Here is a 25,281-nt window from a genome sequence, read left to right on the forward strand (position 1 = left end):
GTTTAATGGCCATGGAGTTCCTAGGTTGATGGCTGGGCTTGATGATCTAAAGAGGTCTTTTCCAACATTAATGATTCTGTGAAAGGAGGACTTGAGCATGACCCTCACTGGCTCAGCAGGCAGAACTCACTGAATCATCCTAGTATCCACCTGCCAAACAGGGAGGATGCTCTTGACACCGGGGGTAGGACCCAAATGCAGAATCACAGAATCTTTTTTGGTTGGAAAAGACCTTAAAAATGATTGAGTCCAACCATTCTCTGACCGTAATATGTGCCCACCCTACTTCCTTCTTGGAAGTACTGAGCTAAGCTAGAAAAGGTAACATGGGTAAATAATTAGCTAGCTCTTTACTCATCCAGTTCCTTGCTGGGTAATCCCTGGGTAACCAGAGCTCCACTGCAAGAATGTCAGGTTCTCCCATGCTGGCACCATAATGCAGGGCCTGTTCCCGAAGGTAAGGGAAGTTTATTTTTACAACTTTGCGCAGTGCTTACAAATCTTTCAGGCACACAGCATCTGGTTCAGGCACTGCCCTTTCAATGGCTGTTCTGTTGGTGCAGTAATTAAAGGTATCCCAGGTGACACCTGATCCCTTATCAAGTTCATTAATTTAAGTGGAGTTATTTGGCTCTCTATTTTCTATGCTTCATAATGTATTTCTAACCTTTCAAGTGACATAGGCAAGCTCCGGCTTGCAGGGACGCTTATTAACAGCCTATTAAAATATTTTATGGCCTTTATTTTTACATTGCCACAGGGAATCAACTATTTGGCTGTTGTGGAACAGGCTCAAGGATTTATGTTGCGAGAACTTCACCACAGCCAAACACAGAGCAGGGCTAGGAAATGAAGTGGGAGAACAAACTCCCATTGAGCTCTCTGTGCACCGTAAAGCTGTCATGCACAGATGGCAGCCAGGGGCCCTCCAGTGCTGGCCCTCCATTTGGTTTGGTTTTGCAAATGTAAAGCAGTAAGACAAGATCATAGATCCATGGAATCATAGAATTGTTTTGGCTGGAAAAGACCTTCAAGAACATCAAGTCCAACCACTATCTACCTCTACCATGTCTCTCAGTACCATACTTCTTTGAAACACCTTCAGAGATGAGGATTCAGTTACCTTTCTGGGAAGCCTCTTCCAGTCTTTGAGAACCCTTTCAGCGAACAAGTTTCTTCTAATCTCCAACCTAAACCTGCCCTGGTGCAACTTGAGGCCCTTTCTTCTCATCCTATCACTTGTTCCTAGGGAGAAGAAAGCAACCTCACCACATTGGAGGGATCTGCCTCTAATCTGGATCTAAGGTGGGAAAAATCCACTGGGATCTTGTGATATGTAGCCCAAACTCTATAGAGAGCTACTATCAAATGTCAAGCCTTTCCAGAAGTGACTTTTGAGGGGAAAGTCCTGCCAGGCTGCAAAGGGGCTTATGCCGAGTTTGCACTCACAGGATCCCTCCAGAAAACACAGTCTGAGCTACTTGACTTCTCTGCCCAAGTAAGAGGCTTGGAAATCAGCACTGTGTTTAAAGATGGGGACTGGGTTGTCCATAAACCAGGTCCCAAGCTTCACTGCCCCAAGCTTACAAATCTGCTCCAGCACTTCTCTAAAGCATTAAAAGGAGCCTTCCTTCTCTAAGCCAGGCCAGCTTAGAGAGGAAGCAGTAAACATCTTTGAAACACTTCCAGGAATGGGGATTCAAGATTCAGGCCTCTGGGATCATGCTGAGAATCAGGCAATGCCTCCTCAGAAAAGATCCGGGTACAGACCTCTGGAAGTCAGCTCAGAAAGGATTTTTCTGATTGTCTATGAAATAATGTGGCTTGTGTCTTTTTATTCCAGAGGTGCTGTACCACAGATACATTTTTCACTTAAATTAGAGCAAATTAGTTTGGAATAAAGCCGTGATCTTACCTGGAAGGAGACAGTGACTTTACCTAGAACACAACTATGGTCTTACCTAAAAGTATTCCAGAGACTACAAGCCCCTAGGAAAGCTTCCTCACAGGTGATGCAGTTTTAGGCCCAGCTGTAGCCAATCCCCATGCAGCTGCTCAATTGTCCCTTGCACTCCCTCACCCAGGCAGGATGGGAAGGAGAAGTTGGGAAGAAAATGCAAAACCTCATGGGTTCAGGTAAGAAGAATTTAATAGAACAACACTAAGAACAAAGGAGCAACAGGAGTAACAATAGTCTGGGATTGTTTAGACTGGAGAGGAGGAGGAGGATGATAAAGGAAGACTTCATTGTTTTATACAACTCCCTGAAAGAAGGTTGGTGTGAGGTTGGGGTTTGGTCTCTTCTACCAAGTAACTAGCAAGAGAATGAGAGGAAATGACCTCAAGTTGCACCAGGGGAGGTTTAGGTTGGATATTAGGAAAAATTTCTATCCTACAAGTGTGGTGAGGCAGTGTAACAGGCTGCCCACATTGGTGCTGGAGTCTTCATCCCTGGAGGTGTTCAAAAAATGTGGACATGGCACTTTGGGACATGTTTAAGTGGGCATGGCAGTGTTGGGCTGCCAGTTGGACTTCATGACCTTAGAAGTTTTTCCAACCTCACTGATTCTATGATCTATTAGTCTATGATAATACTGATGAAGTAATCTATAAAAGGAGTGATACCAAGTGTGGATGCCTCAGCTAACACTTGCTGCACCAAAGGATAATTTCCTTCTCTGTTAAAAATCTGCGCTTCCTCCTAACTCAGGCAGATCTGATGTTGAGACAACAAATACATGGGGTTTAGACACTTCATTTTGCCCTGCTTTGGTATTCAGAAACTGAAATCAAGTTCCTTCTGAAATTCATGTTTTGATAAACCTCCTAGGGTGAGCTTGGGGTCTTCCCAAGTTTATGTTATTCTTCGCTTATTTTTCCAAGCATAAAAAAATACATTTGCAAGGAAGAAGTCTGTTTGGAAGGGTATCAGCAACAGACTTGTTTTTTAATTGGTTATGTTTTCAAAATGTTTTAATGAAGCCAATTCAGGAAAAGACACTCATCTGCCAACAGAACCTATAAAATATTTTACAGTGACATTATAGTTGATGTATCTGGTTGTATAAATTACTGGCATTTTAAATGGAGATAGTAGAGATTAGCACAAGCAAGATTATTCAGGAGGCAATTATTTCCCCTTTAATTAGAAATGCTTTGTTGTTTTGTTTGCTTTTTGGGGTTTGTTTTGTTTTCTTTGGGGTTTTGGGGTTTGTCTTTCCTTCTTCTTCCCCCGCTTCCCCTCCCCCCGGTTTTTAATTTAAATGTCATTCTGCAAAGTTTTATAGACAGATTTTGTGTGGGTAACCTTAACAAGCCTCTTCTCAGTGAGCAATCCCAGAGCACTCATGCATGATGTGTAGCCATATTAATAAGTGTTATTAAATGTATCATTCCTTTAATGCCTCATCAAAGACCCAAAGAAAGACCATCACAGTGGGATCAGTCCTGGACATCCAGAAGAGACCCTTCCTCCAATTTCATCTTAATAGTTGAGTTGAGCATGAAGTTCAACAAGGCCAAGTGCTAGTTCTTACACCTGGCTCGGGGCAATCCCAAGCACAAATGTAGGGTGGGCGAGGAGTGGCTTGAGAGTAGTCTGGAGGAGAAGGACTTGGGGGTGTCAGTTGCTGACAAACTCACCATGAGCCAGCAATGGTCACTGGCAGCCCAGAAGGCAGCTGCGTGCTGGGCTGCATCCTAAGCAGTGAGACCAGCAGGGCAGGGAGGGGATTCTGCCTCTCTGCTCTGCTGAGACCCTACCTGAAGTACTGTTTTCAGTTCTGGTGCCCCCAGCACAAGAAGGACATGGAACTGTTGGAGCAAGTTCAGAGGAGGCCACAAAGATTATCAGAGGTCTGAAGATTATCAGAGGTCTGAAGAACCTCCTCTATAGGGAAAGCCTCCAAGTAAATGGGACTGTGTACACTGGGGAAGAGAAGGCCATAGGGAGACTGTAGGAGGGCCTTCCAGTTCCTGAACAGGGCCTGCAGGACAGCTGAGGATGGACTTTTTACAAGAGCTTGTAGTGATAAGATGAGGGGCAATGGCTTTGAGCTGGAGGAGGAATGATTAGGAAGAAACTCTTTATAGTGAGGGTGGCGAGACACTGGAACAGGTTGCCCAGGGAGATTATGGATACCCCCTCCATGGAGGTGTTCATGGCCAAGTTGGAAAGGGCCTTGAGTAACCTGCTCTAGTGGAAGGTGCATCTGCCCATGGCAGGGGTTTTGGAACTAAATGATCTTTATGGTCCCTTCCAAATGACTCCATGATGGCAGCAGCAGAGGCACACCATAAAGCAACCTGACTGCAAATTGGGCAGGGACAGACATGGCCAAGGTGTGTCTCTAAGCTCACTGTAGTCCCCTGCAGTTGTATAGACTCCAGTCCCATTTCCTCTCTACCCTTGAAGAAGAAGCTGTGCCTAAGAAACTAAAACTTCACTCAAAGGACCACCTAAGGTTGTGGCATTTTAGGGGCATGGCAAGTTTTGCCTGCTGGGGAAGTTTTAAGGTGGAACTGACTTAGTTTAAAGCCACCTGTATGACAGAAGTTGAATGGTAGGTACCAGCTTGCTGAGAAGTGTCTTTCAGCTCTGTAATTCAGTCCTCTCTTAACAAGCTCCCTTTGTGCCTCTTCTACTCCCACCACAGAAGAGAAGAGAAAACTAACTTCCAGCCATGTCACTCAACACTGTCCTTTCCTGGATGGGCAGCAAAGTGCTGACTCCCAATAATTTATTCCTCCTGAAGTTCATTTGATAATTAAAACAGTTAGCAGACTCCCCATCTTATCACATGCTGCAGGTGAAGTTCTCCTCATTTTTTTCAAAGTAAGCAGTTAAAGCCAGAGGTACTTGAATAAACAGGCACTGACAGAGAGTAATATTCTAATGAGGCAGCTTGCTAGACAGTAAGATGCTCAAGCTCAGATGTCAACCAAATCCAAGGGCAAACAAACCATGCTGTGGCTGGCAAGCACACCTTCTGACATGGGCACCCCCAGGTAAACTCCCCAGTCACTGTGCTGAAACTAATCAGATTCTGGGGAGAATTTGAATCATTAAATCTGTCAGGGGCTAAAACAAACAAAAAAGAAGTCAGGCTGCTGCCCTCAGAGCACAGAGAAATAGTAATGACCAACAATTTCAGCACCTTCCCTGTAGAGTCTGTAATAATTAGCCAGTAATTATTGGCCAGTGTTCATGTAGCGGGACTAAGAGGTTACCTGCTTCAAGGACAGCAAATGCAACTTCACTTCCTTCATACAAAATCAAATGGAAAATGCCACCACTGGCAGCCAAATCCCAGTAAAGACAGTGCCGCACCACCAACCACTTGCTAGTGATTAGAAACCATTCTGTAGTGCCATAACCCAGCATATTGCCTCTGGTTATCACTGCTGCTGGCAGAGCTGTTTGCTAGGTGCTTTTCACAGAGAGGAACGAGGCCATAAACAGCAGAAGACAGACACAGGGAGAGAGAAAGAGAGGACACCAGCCACTTACTTGATGTTGTCCAGGCATCCAGATTCGGGTTTCAGTATGGCAGTATGATGAAACATTTTATAGAGGGCGATCCCAAGGAAGATGACATTAAGCTGAAATGGGAGAAAAGAGGGGGAGAAAAATAAGGTTACATGAGGCAGCACAACACGATGAAGAAAAAGTCAGTTTGTGGTCTGTAACACCTAAGTTGCTGTAGGAAATTAACTCTTGCTGCAGTATTACCATGCCTAAATGACTAAAAACTACCCAGGATTTTATGAGGTGAACTGGTCTGTAAGCTGCAGGACTGATGATGCCATGGCGTCACCAAGGCTGTGGTGCTGCATACGTTACTGATCGTGGAGCTGGTTCCCACATCACTTGTAGGGCTTCAAATGGCATTATGGAAAAATAAAAACATCTGTTGGAACAGCATTTTTTTTATGTCTCAGAGGTGTAGAGTTGTGGTGTATCCTTCTCTAGAGACTTTCACAATCAACTGGGACATGCTCCTGTGTGGCCTGCCCTAGGTGATCCTGCTTTGGCAGCGGGATTGGACTCAATGACCTCCAGAGGTGCCTTCCAACCCCTACCATTCTATGATTCTGTGAAGGGTCTTTCCAAGCATCACAATACTGTGGTACTGTGATACTGTGATCTTGCTTCATCAGCTCCAGTGGAATGAAGCAAAAAAAGAAATCTTCTTTTTATTTATTTTTTTCTCTTAATAAATCTTTTAAATAGTATAATAGGGGAGATGGACAGGGAAATCATTACTGCTGAAGCTGCTTAGCACAATGCAAAACATGAAGAAAAAAAAGAAATAAGAAAGAAATAGTTTGATTTGTTCTTTAAAAGGTGCAATAGTGTTTCAATGTCTCAGTGTTAATAAAGCTTCCAATTCTGGGAAAGGAGGTCCCCCAAAAGCCCTTGATTATAAAAAAGGAAGATATCTTCTTATTAATTCATTGCTTAAGGGGGAAAAAAGGAACAAACCCTAATGGTTTTAGTTGGTGATGCAGCTCCCTTTACTGATGTGGAAGGCTGTTGAAATGGCCCCCAGTTGCAGGAGAAGCAAAGACAATGTCTGCATTGAAGTGAGAGTGCCTGGTTTGCTGTGTTAGCCTATGCAAAACAAAGGGTGGTTTATTTAAGCCATATTGTAGCGATTAAAGTATGAGAAAACTCCAGCTGTCCCTGAAGTGGGGTTCCCTACCTTGTTGCTGTGTTAGCTGATACACTGGCAATGTGCTAACCGTGAAGTCACACGAGCTTAAACTTCCGCCGAGGAGGAAAACCCACCATCAAACCTCTCTTCCAGTTTGGAATTTCTTTCATTCCCCCTGCCTGTGCTTTTCCACCCCTGCCCTTTTCTTGCATGATTGATGCAAAACCTCACTGTGAAATTCAAAGGAAGGCGGGCAGCGAGGGGCATCAAAATAGAGCTTGGAACCTCTAAACGTCCAAGGGCAGCAACCAAACTCTGTGAGCACCTTCTCTGAAGCTCCCCAGCCTGTTTTGAGCAGACATTTTGCAATGCCAAGAGCCTCTCATAATGAGGGTCTAATTGCTTGTGCCAGGTGAGGTCAAAGAAGAACATGCCTTTCTCAAATTAATCTGTGTAAATTAAAGATAAAGAGTAAAGGGACAGCAAAAGTTTTATTTCTTGACCTGAGAGATGGAGTAGTTAATTAGGAGTTCTTACCATAATTATCAAGGTCGCTGGTCCTATAAAGCTCCAAATGAAGTAGGTGTCAAGTCGGAGCCAACATCTGTAATGAAACACAGGGGAGAGAATGCATTCAAGGACTGCACCCAGGACATACATCAAGAGTGAGCGAGTGACAGAGAAGAATGTGAGCTGCAAAACGCGGCGGTGGGAGACAGGAAATATTACATTGCTTGTTCATTTAAATGCTGAATTATGTGCCCAATTTCTGACAGCGCTATTGATGGAGGAAGATAATTACCTCTGGAGGAAGCGGGGAGAAAATGGCACAAGGCCTAGCTGCATCTGTTGGGAGAAAACACTTAGAAGCCTGGTGTTTTTTAAGGAAGGGGTCTGATAAGCTGCTGCTTTGCTTGAAGTTCTTCTTCCCTCTCTGGCACTGATGCAACGCAAGCTGTCTGTCAGCTGTCAAGCGAGATGCCATCTCTCCAGCAAGCAGAGAGGAGGGAGTTTGGTGCAAAGAGGAAGCAGGGTTTGGATAACAGAAGGCTGGGGTTTAATTAGGTTCAGCAACTTCCCCTTCAGAGCGTTTTATTTCCCCCAACCTCCAGAGTGTTTTCTTTCCACTAATATTTCCAGGGTTGCATATGGTCTGTGCTATGGCATGAAGTTGATTCATGGCCTAAAACTAAATTATTAATCGCTTAATTTCAACCGCATTTAATACTCCCCACATTTTTTAAGGCCCCCTGGGAAATTACATTTCCATTCCTAGTTCATTCCAGGCGACAGGAAGATAAAATGGAAGTGACTGGTTACAAGACAGACGAACATAAATTCCAGAAAGTTTTGCATACTGTTTAAAATAATAATAGCTTGCCATGTTTGGAACTCTGCAAATCACAGCTCCATTTAGACACAGAGGGCTAAGGAAGCATCACATCACTCTTGGAGGATACATCTCGTGGAATTTCATAATCACGCAAGTGACAAGAACCACAGCTATGAGCTCATTGTGGTGGAAGAATCACAGAATCACAAAATCACAGCACGGTAGGGCTTAGAAGGGACCTCTGAAGATCCTCTCAAGTCCAACCGCCGCTGCCAAAACGGAGTCACTTAAAGCAGATCACACTGGAACACACCCAGGCAGGCCTTGAAAGTCTCCAGAGATAGAGACTCCACCACCTTTCTGGGCAGCCTGTTCCAGTGCTCTGCCACCCTCAGAGTACAGTAGTTCCTTCTCATGTTTAGATGCAACCTCCTGTGTTCAAGATTCTACCCATTCTTCCTTGTCCTGTCACTGTGGACCGCTGAGAAGAGTCTGGCCCCATCTTCCTGACACCCACCCCCTGGATATTTGTAAGCATCAATAAGAACAGTTCTCACTAAGGACAGCTCTGGTGCACATGCTGCAAGGGGTTTTCCCTTCCAATGGACTCTGCAACAGGCAGAAAGGTCTGTGCCAGCAGCCCCATGGAAGAGATCATCAGCAGCTGCCTTCTGAGAGAGTAAAACATGACCTGAATCGCTACAACTGACAGAAGCTAAGGTATGAATACACTCAAATATGCAGAGAAAGCTTCTCAATTCCCTCCCTGACCATATAAATCCCAGGTCTCGTCAGGGCTGAAGATGTATCGGTGTCTAGATGTGGTCCTACCACTCTTTGTCACAAATTAAAACACCGTCACTTCCATGACTGTCATTCCTGAACTGCTTCTGCAGCTGTTCATCCAAAATCTTCATCTGTCAGCATCAAAATCTTAATGTGAGAGGCTTTTGGAGTAATTGTAGGGGAATCTCGTTTCCTCTGCGGCTGCTAAAGTTCAAGGTGATTTAAATGCAGCTGGTAATGAAACAACACAAGTGACAAGAAACTCTCTGAGTCTGATTTCCTGTAGGAGAGGGTTTATGCCATCATGACATCTGTGTATCACCCATAACAACACCTGAAATGTCGCCTGACTGCAACTAAATTTGACAGAGGGGGAGAGATTTCATGGGTAATGAAGTCCCTGTAAAAAGTTCTCCCACTTCATCCCAGAAAACAGATGTCTGCAGAACAGCATCTCACACATTGCATGGCTCTGCAGACTTCAAATCCACTCCATCCCATGGGAAAACAGGAACAGAGGTTTCATGGCTAATGAAACCCCTGTAAAAAAGTCACAGATTCATAGAACCACTGGATGGTTTTGGTTGGAGAAAACCCTCCAAGATCATTGAGTCCAACCATTAACCCAACACTACCATGGCCATTAAACCATCTCCCAAAGTGCCATGTCCGCAGGTTTCTTGAGCACCTCCAGGCACGGAGACTCCATCACCACCCTGGCCAGCCTGTTCCAATCCCTGACCACTCTTGCGGGAAATACATTTTTCCTATTCTCCAACCTAAACCTTCCCTGGCACAATTTCAGGTCTTTTCCTCTTGTTCTCTCACCTGAAGACACTGACCCCCACCTCACTGCAACTTCCTTTCAGGGAATTGTAGAAACCAGTGAGGTCTTTCCTCAGCCTCCTCCAGACTAAACAACCCCAGTTCCCTCAGACACTCCTCAAGACCTGTTCCCAGCTTTGTTGCCCTTCTCTGGACATGTTCCAATACCCCAATGTCTTTCTTGTAGTGAGGGGCCAAAACTGAACCCAGTGTTTGAGGTGTGGTCTCAACAGTGCTGAGTACGGGAGGACTATCATTTCACTCCTCCTGCCGGCCACATTACTCCTGATCCATGAGAGGATGCTGCTGGCCTTCTTGGCTACCTGGGCACACTGTTGGTTCAGGTTCAGCTGGCTGCCAACCAGCATCTCTGTGTCCTTTCCTGCTGGACAGTTTTCCAGCCAAGTATGGAATGTTTATGGGGTTGTCTTCCTGCACAGCCCCTTAAAAAGAAATGTCCCCATAGCAGCTGCTCACATAGTGCAACAGCATTTTAGACTGCAGACCTACCCCACCCTGGGGGTGTGTGTGTAAGAGTAACTTGTGTTTTTGCCTTCAGCTGTCACCTAGAAATCAGTGAATAGGCAGCCACAAAATTTCTTTTCTCCTGATAAGAAGAGTGCTGCTGTGTGGGAGAGGACTCAAAGGGTTGAGATTTTTTTAAAAAATGGAAACATGATGAACTATTTATTTTTTTTTTGCCAATTTAGCATTCAGAACATCCCCAGCCCCTGCTGCGCTGGAGTCAGGAACATGGTGTATTTTAATTGCCAAGCAACTTGGTTTCCCTTCAGCACAGAGAACAAGCCAGGTCTTGGAAAGCCCAGAGAAGAGGAAAGAAATAACTTCCCCTCTTGACTCCTTCAAGCATGCTGGCCAGCCATATGGTCACATCTGCTGCAGCTGGTTCTGAATGCAGATAGATTGGGACACGGGGAAAAATCAGTAGAAGCTGAAATACGGCATGAGGGAAAAGCCAGGCTGGGTTGAGAAAAAAAGCACCAAGCAACTGAAAGGAAGTGACCTTAAGTTGCACCAGGGGAGGTTTAGATTGAATAGTAGGAAAAATGTCTTGACTGAAAGAGTGGTCAGGTATTAGAACAGGATCCTCAGGGAGGTGGTGGAGTCGTCATCCCTGAAGGTGTTCAAGAAATGTGTAGACATGGCCCTCTGGGACACGGTTTAATGGCCATGGTGGTCTTAGGGTGATCATTGGACTCAGTGACCTTACAAGTCTCTTCCAACCTTAATGCTTTTATGATTCCACTTTGTTCCCCTAAAAACCCATCTCTTCTGCTGGGGAGCACAGTTCAGTGACAAGAGATGGATGAGAAACAGGTAAGGAACCAGGTCACACCTATGGGATAAGCCAGACGGGACAGGCATGGACAAAAGAACACTTCATCTGAGCAAGAGTACAGCTTGAGGAAATTAGAAAAGGTTTTTCCTTGGCCTCTCTGCACACTTTCACAGAATCACATAAGGAAGGGATCTCTGAAGATCATCAAATCCAACTCCGCTGCCAGATCAGGTTCACCTAGGGCAGGTCACAAAAGCATGCACCTATGTGGGTCATAAAAGTCTCTAGAGGAGGAGACTCCACAACCTCTCTGGGCAGCCTGATTCAGGGCTCCAGCACAGTCACTGTAAAGATGTTTTCCTGCATGTTGAGGTGGAATTTGCTGTGTTCCAGTTTGTATCCATTGCCCCTTGTCCACCAGTGAAATGAGCCTGGCCCCTTCTTGACACCTACCCTTCAGATATTTTTAAGCATTTATAAGATCTCCTTTCAGTCTTATCTTCTGCAGACTAAAGAGCCCCAGGTCTCTCAGCCCCTTCATTATTCTTGTAGCCTCCATTGGACACTCTCTAGTCTATCCCTCTCTCACTTGAACTGGAGACCCCAGAACTGGACACAATAGTCCAGATGTAGCCTCACCAGCACAGAGCAGAGAGGGCAGAGAATCTCCCTTGACCTGATGGCCAGACTTCTTTTAATGCACCCCAGGATACCTTTGGTTTTCTCGGCCACATTGCTATCCCACGGACAACTTTGAACCAGTTTAAGTCACACCTTGTTAAAAATGCAAACTGCAACTGAAACATCAACACCCAGGCATCCAACAGCTTGTGTTGAGGAGCTGTAAATTGCCAATCAGACAAGTGCCACACAGATTTTTTTTCCCTCAAAAGACAAAAAACCCTCACAGGCACAATGAGCTGCATTAAATGAGCTCCTCCAAACGAGGGAAGCAATCAGGTGACTTGCTTCCCCAAGGTGCTAACTGTGGGTTGTGGTGTCACTTTTGACCCCCCTGTGTGCAGCTGTGCCGTGCAGACGGACTCAGTGTGCTCCTTGTTTAGACTGGGCTGCCTGCAAGCAAAAGAGTTGCTTTAGGTTTCAGTGCAAGGCTGAGTGGATTATCTGAAAATCTGTCAATGCAGGGAACGCTGCTCGAAACCTCACTGCTTCTTCCCATTAAGACCAGTGGATCATAACGAGCTCCTTGGTGCTTCTTTCCTTCCCTTTTTAATTTCCTCCTTCTCCACAGAGACGAGTCGCTATATTCACCTAAAGCTTTGCCCAAGTAATAAAGACTACAAAGAGTTTACTCTATTTTCTGCATGAAGAGAAATCAAATACTAAACTATCCCTGGTGTGCATTTAATACAACCAATAAACAATCATTAGCTGCCATTGGACCATAAAATTTGAAGAGCCCTAAACATATCATGTTGTTCATGGGAGCTCAGCAGGCTGGTTCACATGGTTCTACAGCCTCCTGGACTAGGTGTAGGAATGGGATATGTATGCACAGGGCATGCCATTCAAGGGTGCAATATAGGTTCTGATGAATTCAGTCCAACCTTCACATTGCTCATGGTTCCTCCTCCAAATACCCAACAGGAATGCTTAAAATGTGGTGGTACTACAGGATGTGGCTGTGGTGTTAATGAGACAAGGCTACCATGCCAAGACACATGGTTGTAGTGCTAAGACACATAGTTGTGGTGCTAATGGACATGGCTGTGGTGCCAAAGGACATGAAAATGGTGCTGTGTGCATGGCTGTGGTGCTAAGGGACATGGTTGTGGAGCTTAGTCTCTTCTTCCTAATAGCAAGTGATAGGACAAGAGGAAATGGCCTCAAGTTGCACCAGGAGAGGTTTAGTTGGACATTAGAAGAAACTTGTTGACTGAAAATATTCTCAGAGACTGGAAAAGGCTCCCTATGGAGGTGGTTGAATCCCTGTCCCTGGAGGGGTTTCAAAGAGGCAGAGATGTGATGCTGAGGACCATGAATTAGCACTAAACTTGGTTGAGTTAGAGAATGGTTGCACTTAATGAACTTAAAGGTATTTTCCAACCAAAATGACTCTGATTCTATGATATGAAAATACGAGTTCGGTGGAGCCACCCAAGACAGACTGTGTTGTTGGAAGCTATTTCCTCAGCAACATTAGCATGTAGAACGTCAGGGACTGGCTGATGGACTTGCAGGCTGTGTACATACACCATGCTTTCATTTTCCTTCCTGACAGCTGGATTGCTTACCATGGATACCCTGCTTTATAGCACAGCAAAAGGGGAGAGGAGGGAGAGAAACCAACAGAGAGCTTCCTGTCATGATAAATGTGATCACCACTGGATGAATATACCTACAAGGTAATTTTCAACAATATATGGAACTATTCAGAGCATAGCTGCTTTCCTCTGAGATTTACAAGAGATATTGATATGAAGCTTAGGACAGTATGGGAATAAGGAATAGCTTCTGGTCGTTGATTTTGGAGAGTCTGCTAGCTGACTGAGTCACAGAAATATAGAATCATAGAGCTGGTTTGGTGGGAGGAGACCTCTAAGATCATTAAGTCCACCTTTCAACATAACACCACCACAGCCATTAAACCACGTCCCAAAGTGCCATGCCCACACATATCTTGAGCATCTCCAGCCATGGTGACTCCACCACCTCCCTGGGCAGCCTGTTGCAATACCTGAGTGATTTTAACTAGTCCTAAAAAAACTCCAGAATTATAATAGCAAAAGAATCAATTTCAAAACTTGCAATAATTAGGTATAAAATAGTATCTTTTACTGTGCAGTTGCTCCAGAACTCCAGTAGGAATACCAGAGCCTGGGATGCTTTAGAAAGTCACAAGTACTGCTACTGGGTCCAGCCCTGTTCAATGGGGACTCTTAGGCAGTTTGCTGATGAGGGAATTGTGGCTGACACCTTATCAGGCTGTGCTGCAATCCAGTGTGACCTGGACAGGGGAACCTCATGAAGTTCAACACTGGCAAGTACAGAGTCCTGCATCTCAAGAAAGAACAACACCACAGATTGGTGCAGAACAGTGAAAGAACTCAGCAGGCCAAGGGAGGTTCTTCTCCCCCTCTACTCTGCCCTGATGAGGCCACATTTGCAATACTGTGTCCAGTTCTGGGCACCACAGTTCAAGAATGACAGGGACTTCCTGGAGATGGTACAGCAAAGGGCTACAAAAATGATGAGGGGACTGGAACATCTCTCTGATGAGGAAAGACTGAGACAGCTGTGGCTTTTTAGTCTGGAGAAGAAAAGACTGAGGGGGAAATCCCATAAGTGCTAATCAGTATTTAAAGGGTGAGCATGAGGATGGACCATTCTGTTTGCAGTGTTACTCACTGACAGGACAAGGGGTAATGGCCGCAAACTTGAACATAAGAAATTCCATCTAAACATGAGAAGGAACTTGTTTAAGGGTGCTGGAGCCCTGGAACAGGCTTCCCAGAGATGTGGTGGAATCTCTGTCTCTGGAGACGTTCAAAACCCTCCCGGACATGTTCCTGTGTGACCTTCTCTAGGTGAACCTGCTTTAGCGGGGGAATTGGACTCAATGATCTCCAGAGGTCCCTTCTATCCCTTACCATTCTGTGATCCTGTGTTTCTGTGAAACAGAGAGAGGAACAACTGCCTGTTTCTGACTCTGTGATCTGGGTGTATGTTATGGAAGTGTGGGATTGAGAAAGGAAAATGAAATCAAGGCAACCCACCCTAGGTGTCTAAGCAAATCATCTGGAGATATATGAATGGCAGTACCAAATGCCAGGAAAAACAAACAAACAAACCAACCAGCCAACAAAACCCAAACAACAAATACCACTAACAGCTCCATAAGTCCTGCTTGAAACAAATGCAATAAATAATGGAGGGAGGCAAGTTAATATATTCCAGAGGATGTTTTACAAAACCTGGCAAAACCAAGCAACTTCTTGCAATCAAATTATGTATGCCTGGCATCAAGTTCCCTACAAATCCTAATCAGTTCTACCCTTCTAATAACATTATACAGAAAAATACATCATCATCCATCAACCAGATGGAGCATGATCGTTCTACAAAACATATTGTACGGTGGTTGTTTTTTTCCCTTCTTTTCACCAGGAGGATGTGATAGAATTGGGCAATCTGGAATTAGAGATTAGAAATAACTATTTTTTTTTTGTTAGGCTCTCTAAATCTCTGTAAATATTTATTTGCAAAAAATATTCCATGTTTAAGCACTAAAAAAAACACCCAAGTACTTTATGCCGTGGGGAGGGAGAGAGATTTTCCTGGCACACACAGAGGGTTGCTGCCTCCTCAACACAAAGATAGCAAAGCCTTATTGTTCTCCTCCAGAGAATTTCAGCCACACTTGGTGCCTTTGCCTCCCATGCTATGGAAATATTTAGGCACCCACGGGCTGTTGGATAAAGCCAGCGTATCCCACAGAATGTCTTTATTTTGTTGTGCTCCAGAAAGATCAATTTAAAGGGGAGCAGGAACACTTCAGCAATGCAAATCTGCCACAGTGCCTTCTGAGAGCTCTGGTGAGATGTCAGTATCAGGAACAGTGTGATCAGAATGACCAGGGAAGAGATTGTTCTCCTGGAATCAACACTGATAAGGTCACACCTTGACTCCTGGGTTAATTTTTGGGGCCCTCACTCCAAGAAAGACATTGAGGTGCTGGAGTGTGTCCAGGGAAGGGAAAGGAAGCTGGTGAAGGTTTGGGAGAACAGGTCTGGTGAGGAGTGGCTGAGGGAACTGGACTATTCAGCTGGCACAGTGGTGGATCATAGAATCATAGCATGGTTTGGGTCAGAAAGGACCTTCAAGATCATCCAATTCAACCCCACCCCTGCCATGGACAGGGATGCCTCTCATTGACCACGTTGCTCAAGGCCTCATCCAAGCGGTTTTTGAACAATTCCGGGGAGGGGGCATCCACAACCTCCCTGGGCAACCTGTTCCAGTGTCTCACCACCCTCTCTCTAAAGAATCTCTTAGTAATCTCCAGTCTAGATCTCTCCTCTTCCAGCTGAAAGCCATTGCCCCTCATCCTTACATTGCCCTTGTAAAAAGTCCCTCCCCCGTTTTTCTGTAGCCCCCTTCATATACCAGAAGGTTGCTTTAAGGTCTCCCAGCATCCTTCTCGTCTCCAGGCCAAACACCCTCAACTCTAACAGCCTGTTCCCATAAAGGAGGTTCTTCAGCCCTCTGATCGTCTGATCATGGGCAGTTTTATTGCCCCACAGCCTTGCTTCTATAAGGAATCAGGTTCATATATATAAAATGAGGTTTGGGGAAGAAAAAAATCCTACCATTGAATTTGATGGAATATCAATTGCTGCCATAACATGATCTGACTTATAGTACATGAAAAATTAGGAAAGATTTAATTGCTGCAAGAGTGGTCATCTGTGCCTCTGTGAGGTCTCATCTGGAATACTGGGTCCAGTTGTGGGGTCCCCAGATAAAGAAGAACAAGGAACTACTGGAGAGAGTCCAGTGGGGAGCCACTGAGACGGTGATGGTACTGAACCTTAGCAGGCTCCTGGGGCTGTTTAGCTTGGAGAAGAGCAGACTGGGGGGAATCTCATTAATGCTGACCAGTAGCTAGAAAGTGAACATCAGGAGGATGGCGCCAGTGGTGCCCAGTGAGAGGACAAAGGACACAAAATGGAACACAGGAGGTTTCATGTAAACAAAAGGAATGCTTTTTTCCCTTTGAGGGTGGCAGAGCACTGGACCACACTGCCCAAAGAGGCTGTGGAGTTGCCATCTCTGGAGGCATTCCAAACCTGCCTGGATGTGTCCCTGTATTAATTACTCTGGGTGATTCTGCTCTAGCAGTGGGGTTGGTCTAGATGATCTTTAAGTTTCCCTTCCAACCTCCACCATTCTGAGAGATTCTGTGAATTTGTCCCAGATCATCACAAGGTTTGTGGGAGACAGAGAGATAAGGCAAGGCGTGCTTTGTGGCTCAGCTCTGCCTGCACTAGCCTCCTTTGTCTGCCAGGTCTGTAGGCTACTCACTTCCCTTTGTTATCTCCACTCCCACCCCTCTTGGCCAGGTCCAAGCAGTGCCAAGCCCCACTCACACTTTGTCAGTGCCATAGCTCCGATAGTCCACCGCCGCCGACACCGCCACAATCAGCGCAGGCATCCCGTAGCCAACCAGATAGAAATACTTCCTCCGGGAGTGTTCGCTCTCAAAAACCTCCACCAGCATGATGTAGAGCTGCACTCCCTCCAGGAACATCCAGGTGAAAGCTGCCAGGAAGAAGAAGTGCAGGAGGGCAGCAAAGACGGCACAGGCAATCTGCGTGCGGATTGGAAAGAGCAAGGGAAGGTGTTTGTAGCAGGCTGCAACGATCAGGGTTACTCTTTCTGGGAGGTTTAATAAGAATAAGAGAGTTTGTCCCTTCCTACCCAGTTCTTCCCTTCTGCAAAAGGAGGAACTTGGAGAATCTGTCACTTGGACCTTGTGCATGAGCTATTTTAAAATAGACTCATCTCTGCATGTGTAAGCTGTACTCAAAGATACAAAGGTAGGGGTACCGTCTCGCCAACCAACATATGAAGATGTGCACACTACAAATGCATTTTTACAATCTACTTATTGAACATCAACTTATTAAACATCAACTCCCCCAAATTATTAAACATCATTTTAAAACATTAAAAAATATCATTATCTAGAAACAATGCACATGCAGCCTTGGAAATCACAGAAGGCATCACCATCTGACTCCCAGTTAGCAACCAGGGCCTTCGGTTTGTGAGGACTCATGCACAGAATGAAGGCAGCTGAGAAATGTCTCACTTCCCAGCCCAGCTTCCCATCCACACAGACAGGAGAGCCTGTGGTGGGAACAGAAAGTGCTGTGCCTCTTACCGGCTGGTCAGTCCGGTTAATGCCAATGAGGAAGAGGAGTTCTGCCACAAAGAGGCTGATGCACAGGTTCTTGTGAATGGTGTTGCGATCACTCTGCAGCCCACGGAAGAAGCAGAAGGTGAAGATGCAGATCAGGAGGCAGACCAGTGAGAGGAGGATGCCAACCCACGTGATAAAGTCCAAAAGCAGGTCATGGACTGCATCACTGTGCTGGAGATAAAACAAAAAACCAAAACCCAGTCATCAGTTGCATGCTCAGTGACATCTGATACATGACAGACACAGAGTGAGGTTGTCTGAGACCCTTCACAAACATTTGTATCTGCTCACCAAGCTGTGACACTAGGGAACAGTAGCAACAAGACTAAATGGACCTAGAGTTGAATTTTGCATTAAGAAAGCTGCAACCTGAAACACAGACTCCAAAGCATCTGGCAAGCTGCAGGTGCCCTGAACAGACATAGACCCCAAAGTATCCTAGAAATGATGATGCTGTTGTTGAAAACACAGAATCACAGAATGGTGGAGGTTGGAAGGGACCTCTGAGTGGTATTCACATTACCCTCCACTTCTGGCACTCTGACGACTTGGGCATTATGTAGGCTGGCAAATGTAATAGTGCCACACTTCAAAAAGCCAGGGCAAGCAGGAAACATTCTGCTCCCTGGGGGCTGAAAGCTTGTGACAGATGGAGGGAAATGGTGATTAATTTATCCATTTTCTTTGCCTGCTTGTCAATGATAAAGCCACATCAAATGTCAAGCTTTTCCTGATAGACACTCTGCTGCGTCAGCACCCGTGAGAAACAACTCAAACCTTTCAGCTCTTTGCCTTTATCAGTGTCAGTGATAGGCATCAAATGATAATGAAAGATGGGCAACAGCTCTCTCCTCCATCTCTTCCATGCTGGATATTTTCTTTCCAGGGATACTCAGAGGTGGAGGGATGAGGGCTCCTTTCCCAAAAAGCTTTTGCAGCTCTTCCTCAGTATTTCCAGTATCAAAGGAACTGTGAAGGCAGGGTTGTCTGTATATATTGCAAGTCCAGCTGAGAGGCAAGAAATCGTGTGCTTCCTCTAGAGCATGACAGAAATGCCTATTCTGAGACTGAGGGAAGATCTCATTTCTCACTACAGCTCCCTGAAAAAGAGGGTGGAATGAGGTGGGATTTAGTCTCTTCTATCAGGTATAGAAGGAAAGTAAGTGACCTGAAATTATGCCAGGGGACTTTTAGGTTGGAGATTAGGAAAAATGTCTTGGAGACAGGATTTAATGGCCATGGTATTGCTGGGATGAAGGTTGGACTCGATGATCTCAGAGGTCTTTTCCAATTGGAACAATTGTATGAGTCTATGATTTCAGCCAACTCCTCCAGCTGCATCCAGAAAACTGAGAAGGTGAAGCATATGTCATTGTCCCGGTGGCCACACATTGCTTTATCTCGGTGTCATTCCAGCTCATCCAGCACCCTTAATTCAGTGCAAAAAAATGCCCATAGAAACCTTGCACCTTACAAATCATTTCTCGTATTTGAGGCTGCTGGGGAAGGGCAGGAGAACATCTCCTTGAACAACCCACTAGCTCACATGACTAGATTACTTTCCCAGGCTGAAGTGATTAAGAGATCTTGGAGTGGGTGAGTGGGACAAGGCAGGTCACAGACAAAAGCAAGGAGAAACAAACCAGGGAATCTTTGGCCAGATGTATCTGTCCCATTCAGGCAGGTCGGCAGCACAGATTCAACTATCCCAAGACAAAACCTGGCATGGGGAAATTTCTTTGAGGGTTTCTTCTCCCACATTTGGATTGGCAATTAGGAAGAAATTCTTTACAGTGAGGGCTGTGAGACACCGGAACAGGTTGTGGGTGTTCCCTCCCTGGAGGTTTTCAAGGATAGGTTGGATAGGATCTAGAACAACCTGGTCTAGTGGAAGGTGTTGGGTTGGAATTAGATGATCTTGAAGGTCCCTTCTAACCCAATGAGATGAATCTCACAGGTCTCGGTTCCTGTACCTCTCTCATGAAATTACAGCTGTTTTGACTTGAAGATACAGACCAGGAATTAGGAGAATTTTTGCTCCTGGAGAGGGATTCTGCCATCTAGATTCATGGGCTTCCTCAGGGAAGAGTTGCTTGCCCACTGAGCACACCATGCTTAGCAAGAAACACAGACTTTGTTGCTGTATTAGTATTATCACTCTGACTAGTATTCTTTTTAATATTAATCATAATGATAATATTGATTTTATGCACATTCAACCATCCCTGGAGTACTGGGAAACAACCATGGAAACAGCTTCTCCATAATTACAACCTCCCTCCTTGAACTCAACAGACTCACAAAAGACAGCAAGCAGGAATAATAACAATAAACTGGGAACAAGCACAATTTAAAGACACCTTGGGGGAAAAAATATGAATTTGTAGTTTTTCTACTAAAGTCCAAGAGAAAAAGTGAGCTGGAGCAGCTGTGGGAACTGGGGTTATTTATTCTGGAGGAAAGAAGGCTGAGAGGAGGCCTTCTCATTCTCTACAACTCCCTGAAAGGAATTTGAAGCCAGATGGGGGCTAGTCTCTTCTCCCTATTAACAAATAATAGGATGAGAGGAAATAATCTCAGGTTTCATCAGGGGAGGTATAAGTTGGATCTTAGAAGAATCTTATTGACCAAAAGGGTTCCCAAAGACTGAACAGGCTCCCCAGGGAGGTGGTTGACTCTCCATCCTGGAGTTGGTTCAAAAGGGCAGAGATGTGATGCTGGTTAAGCAGCAAACTTGGCAGACTTAGAGAATGTCAAGAAGTTTCTTCTAATCTCCAACCTAAATTTCCCCTGGTACAGGTAGAGGTCATTTCCTCTCCTCCTTTCACTTGCTCCTAGGGAGACCCATGCCTACCTTGATCCAACCTCCTGTCAGGGAGTTGTAGAGAGCAATGAAATCTCTCCACATCTTTTTTTCCAGACTAAACAACCCCAGAACCCTCAGCCACCCCTCACACGACCTGTTCAACAGACCTTTCTCAAGCTTGGTTGCCCTTCTCTGGCTTTGGAACCTCTCTTTTGATCTGGTGAGGCCAAGAGCAGCTGATGGCAACTTGTTCAGGAGTTGCTATAGTAGCCCTGGTAGCAACCACAGCAGGGCGGGCAGGCAGCCTAGATACTCTCCAGGCTGGGAAAAATCAATGAGCAGCTCTGGCAGTGCCTGTACATCAGAGCTGAGCTAATAAAAACAAATCCCAGGGAATGTCAGCTTATGACAGAACGTCTCTCCCCAAGATGAGCAGCCATTTCCTTCCTTATTAAAAACATCAGTAGAGGAAAACAGCCGCCAAACCAAGCTGCCAGCAGCAGAGGACACATTCCTTTGCCTAATCTGTCCCTCCAGAAATGGAAAGAGTATTATGTTTGCAGGTGGAGGAATAAGCAAGCAGTATATAAAAACACAGCTCAGATTATGACCACTTGGTGCCCAGTGGGAGCTGGCAGTATGCTGGACTGGGCAGAGACCCAAGTGGGACAAGTTTAGAATCATAGAATCATTTTGGTTGGAAAAGACCTGTAAGATCATCCAGTCCAACTGTTCCCTAACTCTAACAAGCCTGGTGCTAAACCATGGCTCTCAGCACCACATCTCTGAATCACTGTGTATAAGCCAAGAAGCCACCCCTGTCATGGGCTACATCTCCAGTAGCATGGGCAGCAGGTGGAGCAAGGGGATTGTGCCCCTCTACTCTGCTCTGGTGAGACCTACCTGGAGTACTGTGTCCAGCTATGAAGCTTCCAAAATAAGGGCACGGAATTGTTAAAGTGGGTCCAGAAGAGGCCACAAAGATCAGAGGGCTGGAGAACCTCCCCTATGGGTACAGGCTGGGATAGTTGGGTCTGTTAAGCCTGGAGAAGAGAAGGCTCCAGGGGAAGCCTACCAGCATTTGAAGGTGAATACAGGAGAGCTGGAGAGTAACTTTTGACAGAGATATGGAGTGACAGGATGAGGGGGAATGACTTCATACTCAAAGAAGCTTGATTTAGATGAGACATTAGGAGGAAATTCTTCCCCTTGAGGGTGGTGAGGCACTGGAACAGGTTGCCCTGAGAAGTTGTGGAGGCTTGAAACATGGAAGTGTTGAAAGCCAGGCTGGATAAAGCCTTCAGCATGCTGGTCTAGTAGAAAGCATCCCTGCCTCATTGCAGGTAGTTGGAACTAGATGATCCTCAAGCTCCCTTCCACCCCAGCCCTTCCCATGATTCTGTGAATATTACATGTTGCAAAGTGCAATTTTTAATTAATTTTTTTAGAATTAACCCCTTTGCTGGTACATAAATATTTGTCTTTCAAATCCATTCTGCTCCAGTAGCTTCATTCTGCAGTCAGGGTGGTTTTTTTGCAGTCTTGCACCCACCTCTGCTTTCTCTCACTGCTGTCCAATCCCACAAGTGCTAATATATGGAGATGCCAGCACTGCAGTAGCTTCAGCTGGTTCTTTATATCCCAAATGGCTGTATTGCTATAGGCAATGGACCACTGCATTCCATTTAGACTCCATATATTTTTATTCCTTCCTTTCCTTAGCTCACCTTCCACTTCCATTCCCCAAATAATTAGCATGGTGTAAAGTGTTTGTGGTGTGGAATCACATCTGAGAGCTTCCCATTAATTGCTACAGTTTAAACACTTCTACTACACACAGCACCCACCCCCACTTTTCTCTCTTGTTTTATTTCTTTACTTATTTTTTGTTAGAAGAAGAGTAAGCTCTGGAATTCACTACACACTGATAAGCAACATTTATCTACCCTGAGGTACCTTTGCCTCTTCTCTTTGCATGGATTGTTGCTGTGGGGTTTTTTTAATTGCATTTTCCCACCAGCTCTGAACTTGTTTTGTGTCTGCAGATTTATCCCATGGTACATTTAAGATGCATTTGCCATAATTAATGTGATGCAAAGTGTGAGCTCCTATGAAAAGTTGCTTGTAGGGTTGGAATAATTCTGCTGCAATTACACAGGGAGAATGGCTTATTGAACTGCTGTTGTTGTCTCCTGCCATGAGAACCACCATGTCTTTGGGAGAAGTTAAGGGTCAGAACAAATATACTGCTTATTTTAAAGACAGGTCTTTAATGTAGACCACATCTATGTTAAAGATATCTCATGATTTAGAATCATAGAATCATTAGAGGACACAGTCTCAGGCTGCGCCAGGGGAGGTTTAGGTTGGATGTTAGGAAGAAGTTCTATACAGAGAGAGTGATTGCCCATTGGAATGGGCTGCCTGGGGAGGTGGTGGAGTCACCATCATTGGAGGTGTTCAGGAGGAGACTTGATGGGGTGCTTGGTGCCATGGGTTAGTTGTTTAGGTGGGTTGGATTGGTTGAGGGGTTGGACACGATGATCTTGAAGGTCTCTTCCAACCTGGTTTATTCTATTCTATTCTATTCTATTAAGGTTGGAAAAAACCTGTAAGATCATCGACTCCAATAGGCAACCCAACACCACCATGGCCACTAAACCACGTCCCAAATTGCCACGTCCACCCATTTCCTGAATACCTCTTGAACACCTCCAGGGATGCTGACCCTGAACAGACTGTTCCAACACCTGAACACTCTAACAGCAAAAAAATTCTTCCTAATCTCCAGCCTAAACCTCCCCTTGCACAATTTCAGTCCATTTCCTCTCCTCCTATCACCTCTTACTTGGGAGAAGAGACCAATCCCCACCTCACTCCAGCCTCCTTTTAGGGAGCTGTGGAGAGCAATGAGGTCTCCCCTCAGCCTCCTCTACTCCAGACTAAGAAACCCCAGTTCCCTCAGCTGCTCCTCACTGGACCTGCTCTTCAGACCCTTCACCATCTCTGTTGCCCTTCTCTGGGTATGCTCCAGCACTTCAATGTCTCTCTTATTTAAGAAAATATCTATAAGAGTCTACTATTGTTTCTCCTTACAAAGGCCAGCTGACACTTTCCACTCGACCAGATTGTTCAAGGCCTCACCCAACCTGGCTCTGAACATCTCCAGGGAGGGGGCATCCATAACCTCCCTGGGTACCCTGTTCCAGGGTCTCACCACTCTCACTGAAGGAATTTGTTCCTAATCTACCCTTCCTAAGCTTAAATATGTGGGTGAAAAAGAAACTCTAAGCCAAACTAATTTTAACATCCAGAAAGCACCTTCAAATTCAAGTCTCCTCCTCTTAATTGGGTACTGTCCTATTAAGACTGGAATTGACCCCAGCAACCTCTACTCTTGAAGCACACCAATAAATTCTTGCTGCCATGGTCAGCCAATGTCATTTTCTGCCCCTTTGGACAAAGACATATTGCTGTTCCATGCTAGAGAACCAGAGGGCCATCAATCACCTCCTCAGTGGTGCTACCTTCCAGCTCCGCCTCGCCACATAGGCTCTGCTAATAATTAAATCCCAGCTCCCAGTGTGTAGCTTGCAGAGCAGCCACGGAGGTCTCCTCTGGAGGACACGTTCTTTGGCCATACTACAAGGAGGGGAGATCATTTGTGAGCAGAAGTGACACTTGTCAAACTGATGCGGGCTTTTGATTAAGGAGCAGGACTCGGGGTGTCCGCTCTCCTCGCTGCCCAGTGTTCGATCTCATTAGGTAGGGTGCTGTGGATGCTCACTACACTAAAGGATGCTTCCAACAGATCCAAAACTTTGACAAATTGAAGTCAGCAAACTCCAAGTCTCAATTACAGACAAAAATATTGCTGCTGCAAAACTTCCCAGAATATCATTAACTGTCATGTGTGTGACAGTCCTCCCTGGGGATCCCCACCACTGGCCAGAACACTGATAAGAGGTCCTTCTTTACAGCGAGGGTGGTGAGACAATGAAATGGGCTGTCCATAGATGTTGCAGATGCCCCCACCCTGAAGATGTTTAAGGCCAGTTTGGATGAGGCTTTGAGCAACCTGGTCTAATGGAAGGTGTCCCTGCTCATGGCAGGGGCCTGGATGATCTTGAAGGTCCCTTCCAACCTGAACCATTCTATGAATCTATGATTCTATGAAACATCTTTTCCCTAAGGATTGTTCCACCTCCAAGAATACTAAAAAGTCTTTGAGGCAAGGAATGCCTCTGGACAAAACACAAGACAATAAAATGGCTTGAAAGTATGGCTATGAGAGATCATAGAATCATAGAACTGTTTCAGCTGAAAAAGGTCTCTTAAGTTCACTGAGTCCAACCTTCACACTAACACCACTGTGGCTATTAAAACATGTCCTGAAGTGTCACGTCCACACATTGTTTGAACATCTCCAGAGATGGTGACTCTACCACCTTCCTAGGCAGCCTGTTCCAGTATCTGATCACTCTGTTCAGGAAATAAATTTTTCAGCAAATGTAAACAAACCATTTTAAAGCCTCCACCTTTCTAAACCAACAGATGTTCTGCTGCCAAGACATGAAAATCAACACATTGCAACAGCATATGGAAAGTCATCCAGGCCACCTCCTGATT

At 45.3% G+C, this 25,281-nt stretch overlaps 1 protein-coding gene across 19 annotated transcripts in view; it reads right to left on the reverse strand.

Moving 5' to 3' along the window:
- Window positions 1-25,281, reverse strand: part of ADGRL3 (adhesion G protein-coupled receptor L3) — a 388,482-nt gene that overhangs the window by 58,499 nt on the left and 304,702 nt on the right. For all 19 annotated transcript variants that reach the window (XM_054164809.1, XM_054164791.1, XM_054164704.1 and 16 more), the window contains 4 exons: window positions 17,808-18,017; window positions 17,011-17,231; window positions 7,194-7,260; window positions 5,510-5,601 (listed from right to left, as the gene is read on the reverse strand). In XM_054164809.1, coding sequence (XP_054020784.1) covers window positions 5,510-5,601; window positions 7,194-7,260; window positions 17,011-17,231; window positions 17,808-18,017 — 590 coding nt within the window. The remainder of the gene's footprint in view (window positions 1-5,509; window positions 5,602-7,193; window positions 7,261-17,010; window positions 17,232-17,807; window positions 18,018-25,281) is intronic.

The sequence above is a fragment of the Dryobates pubescens genome, chromosome 1 (assembly GCF_014839835.1).
Source record: "Dryobates pubescens isolate bDryPub1 chromosome 1, bDryPub1.pri, whole genome shotgun sequence".
Classification (NCBI taxonomy): domain Eukaryota; kingdom Metazoa; phylum Chordata; class Aves; order Piciformes; family Picidae; genus Dryobates; species Dryobates pubescens.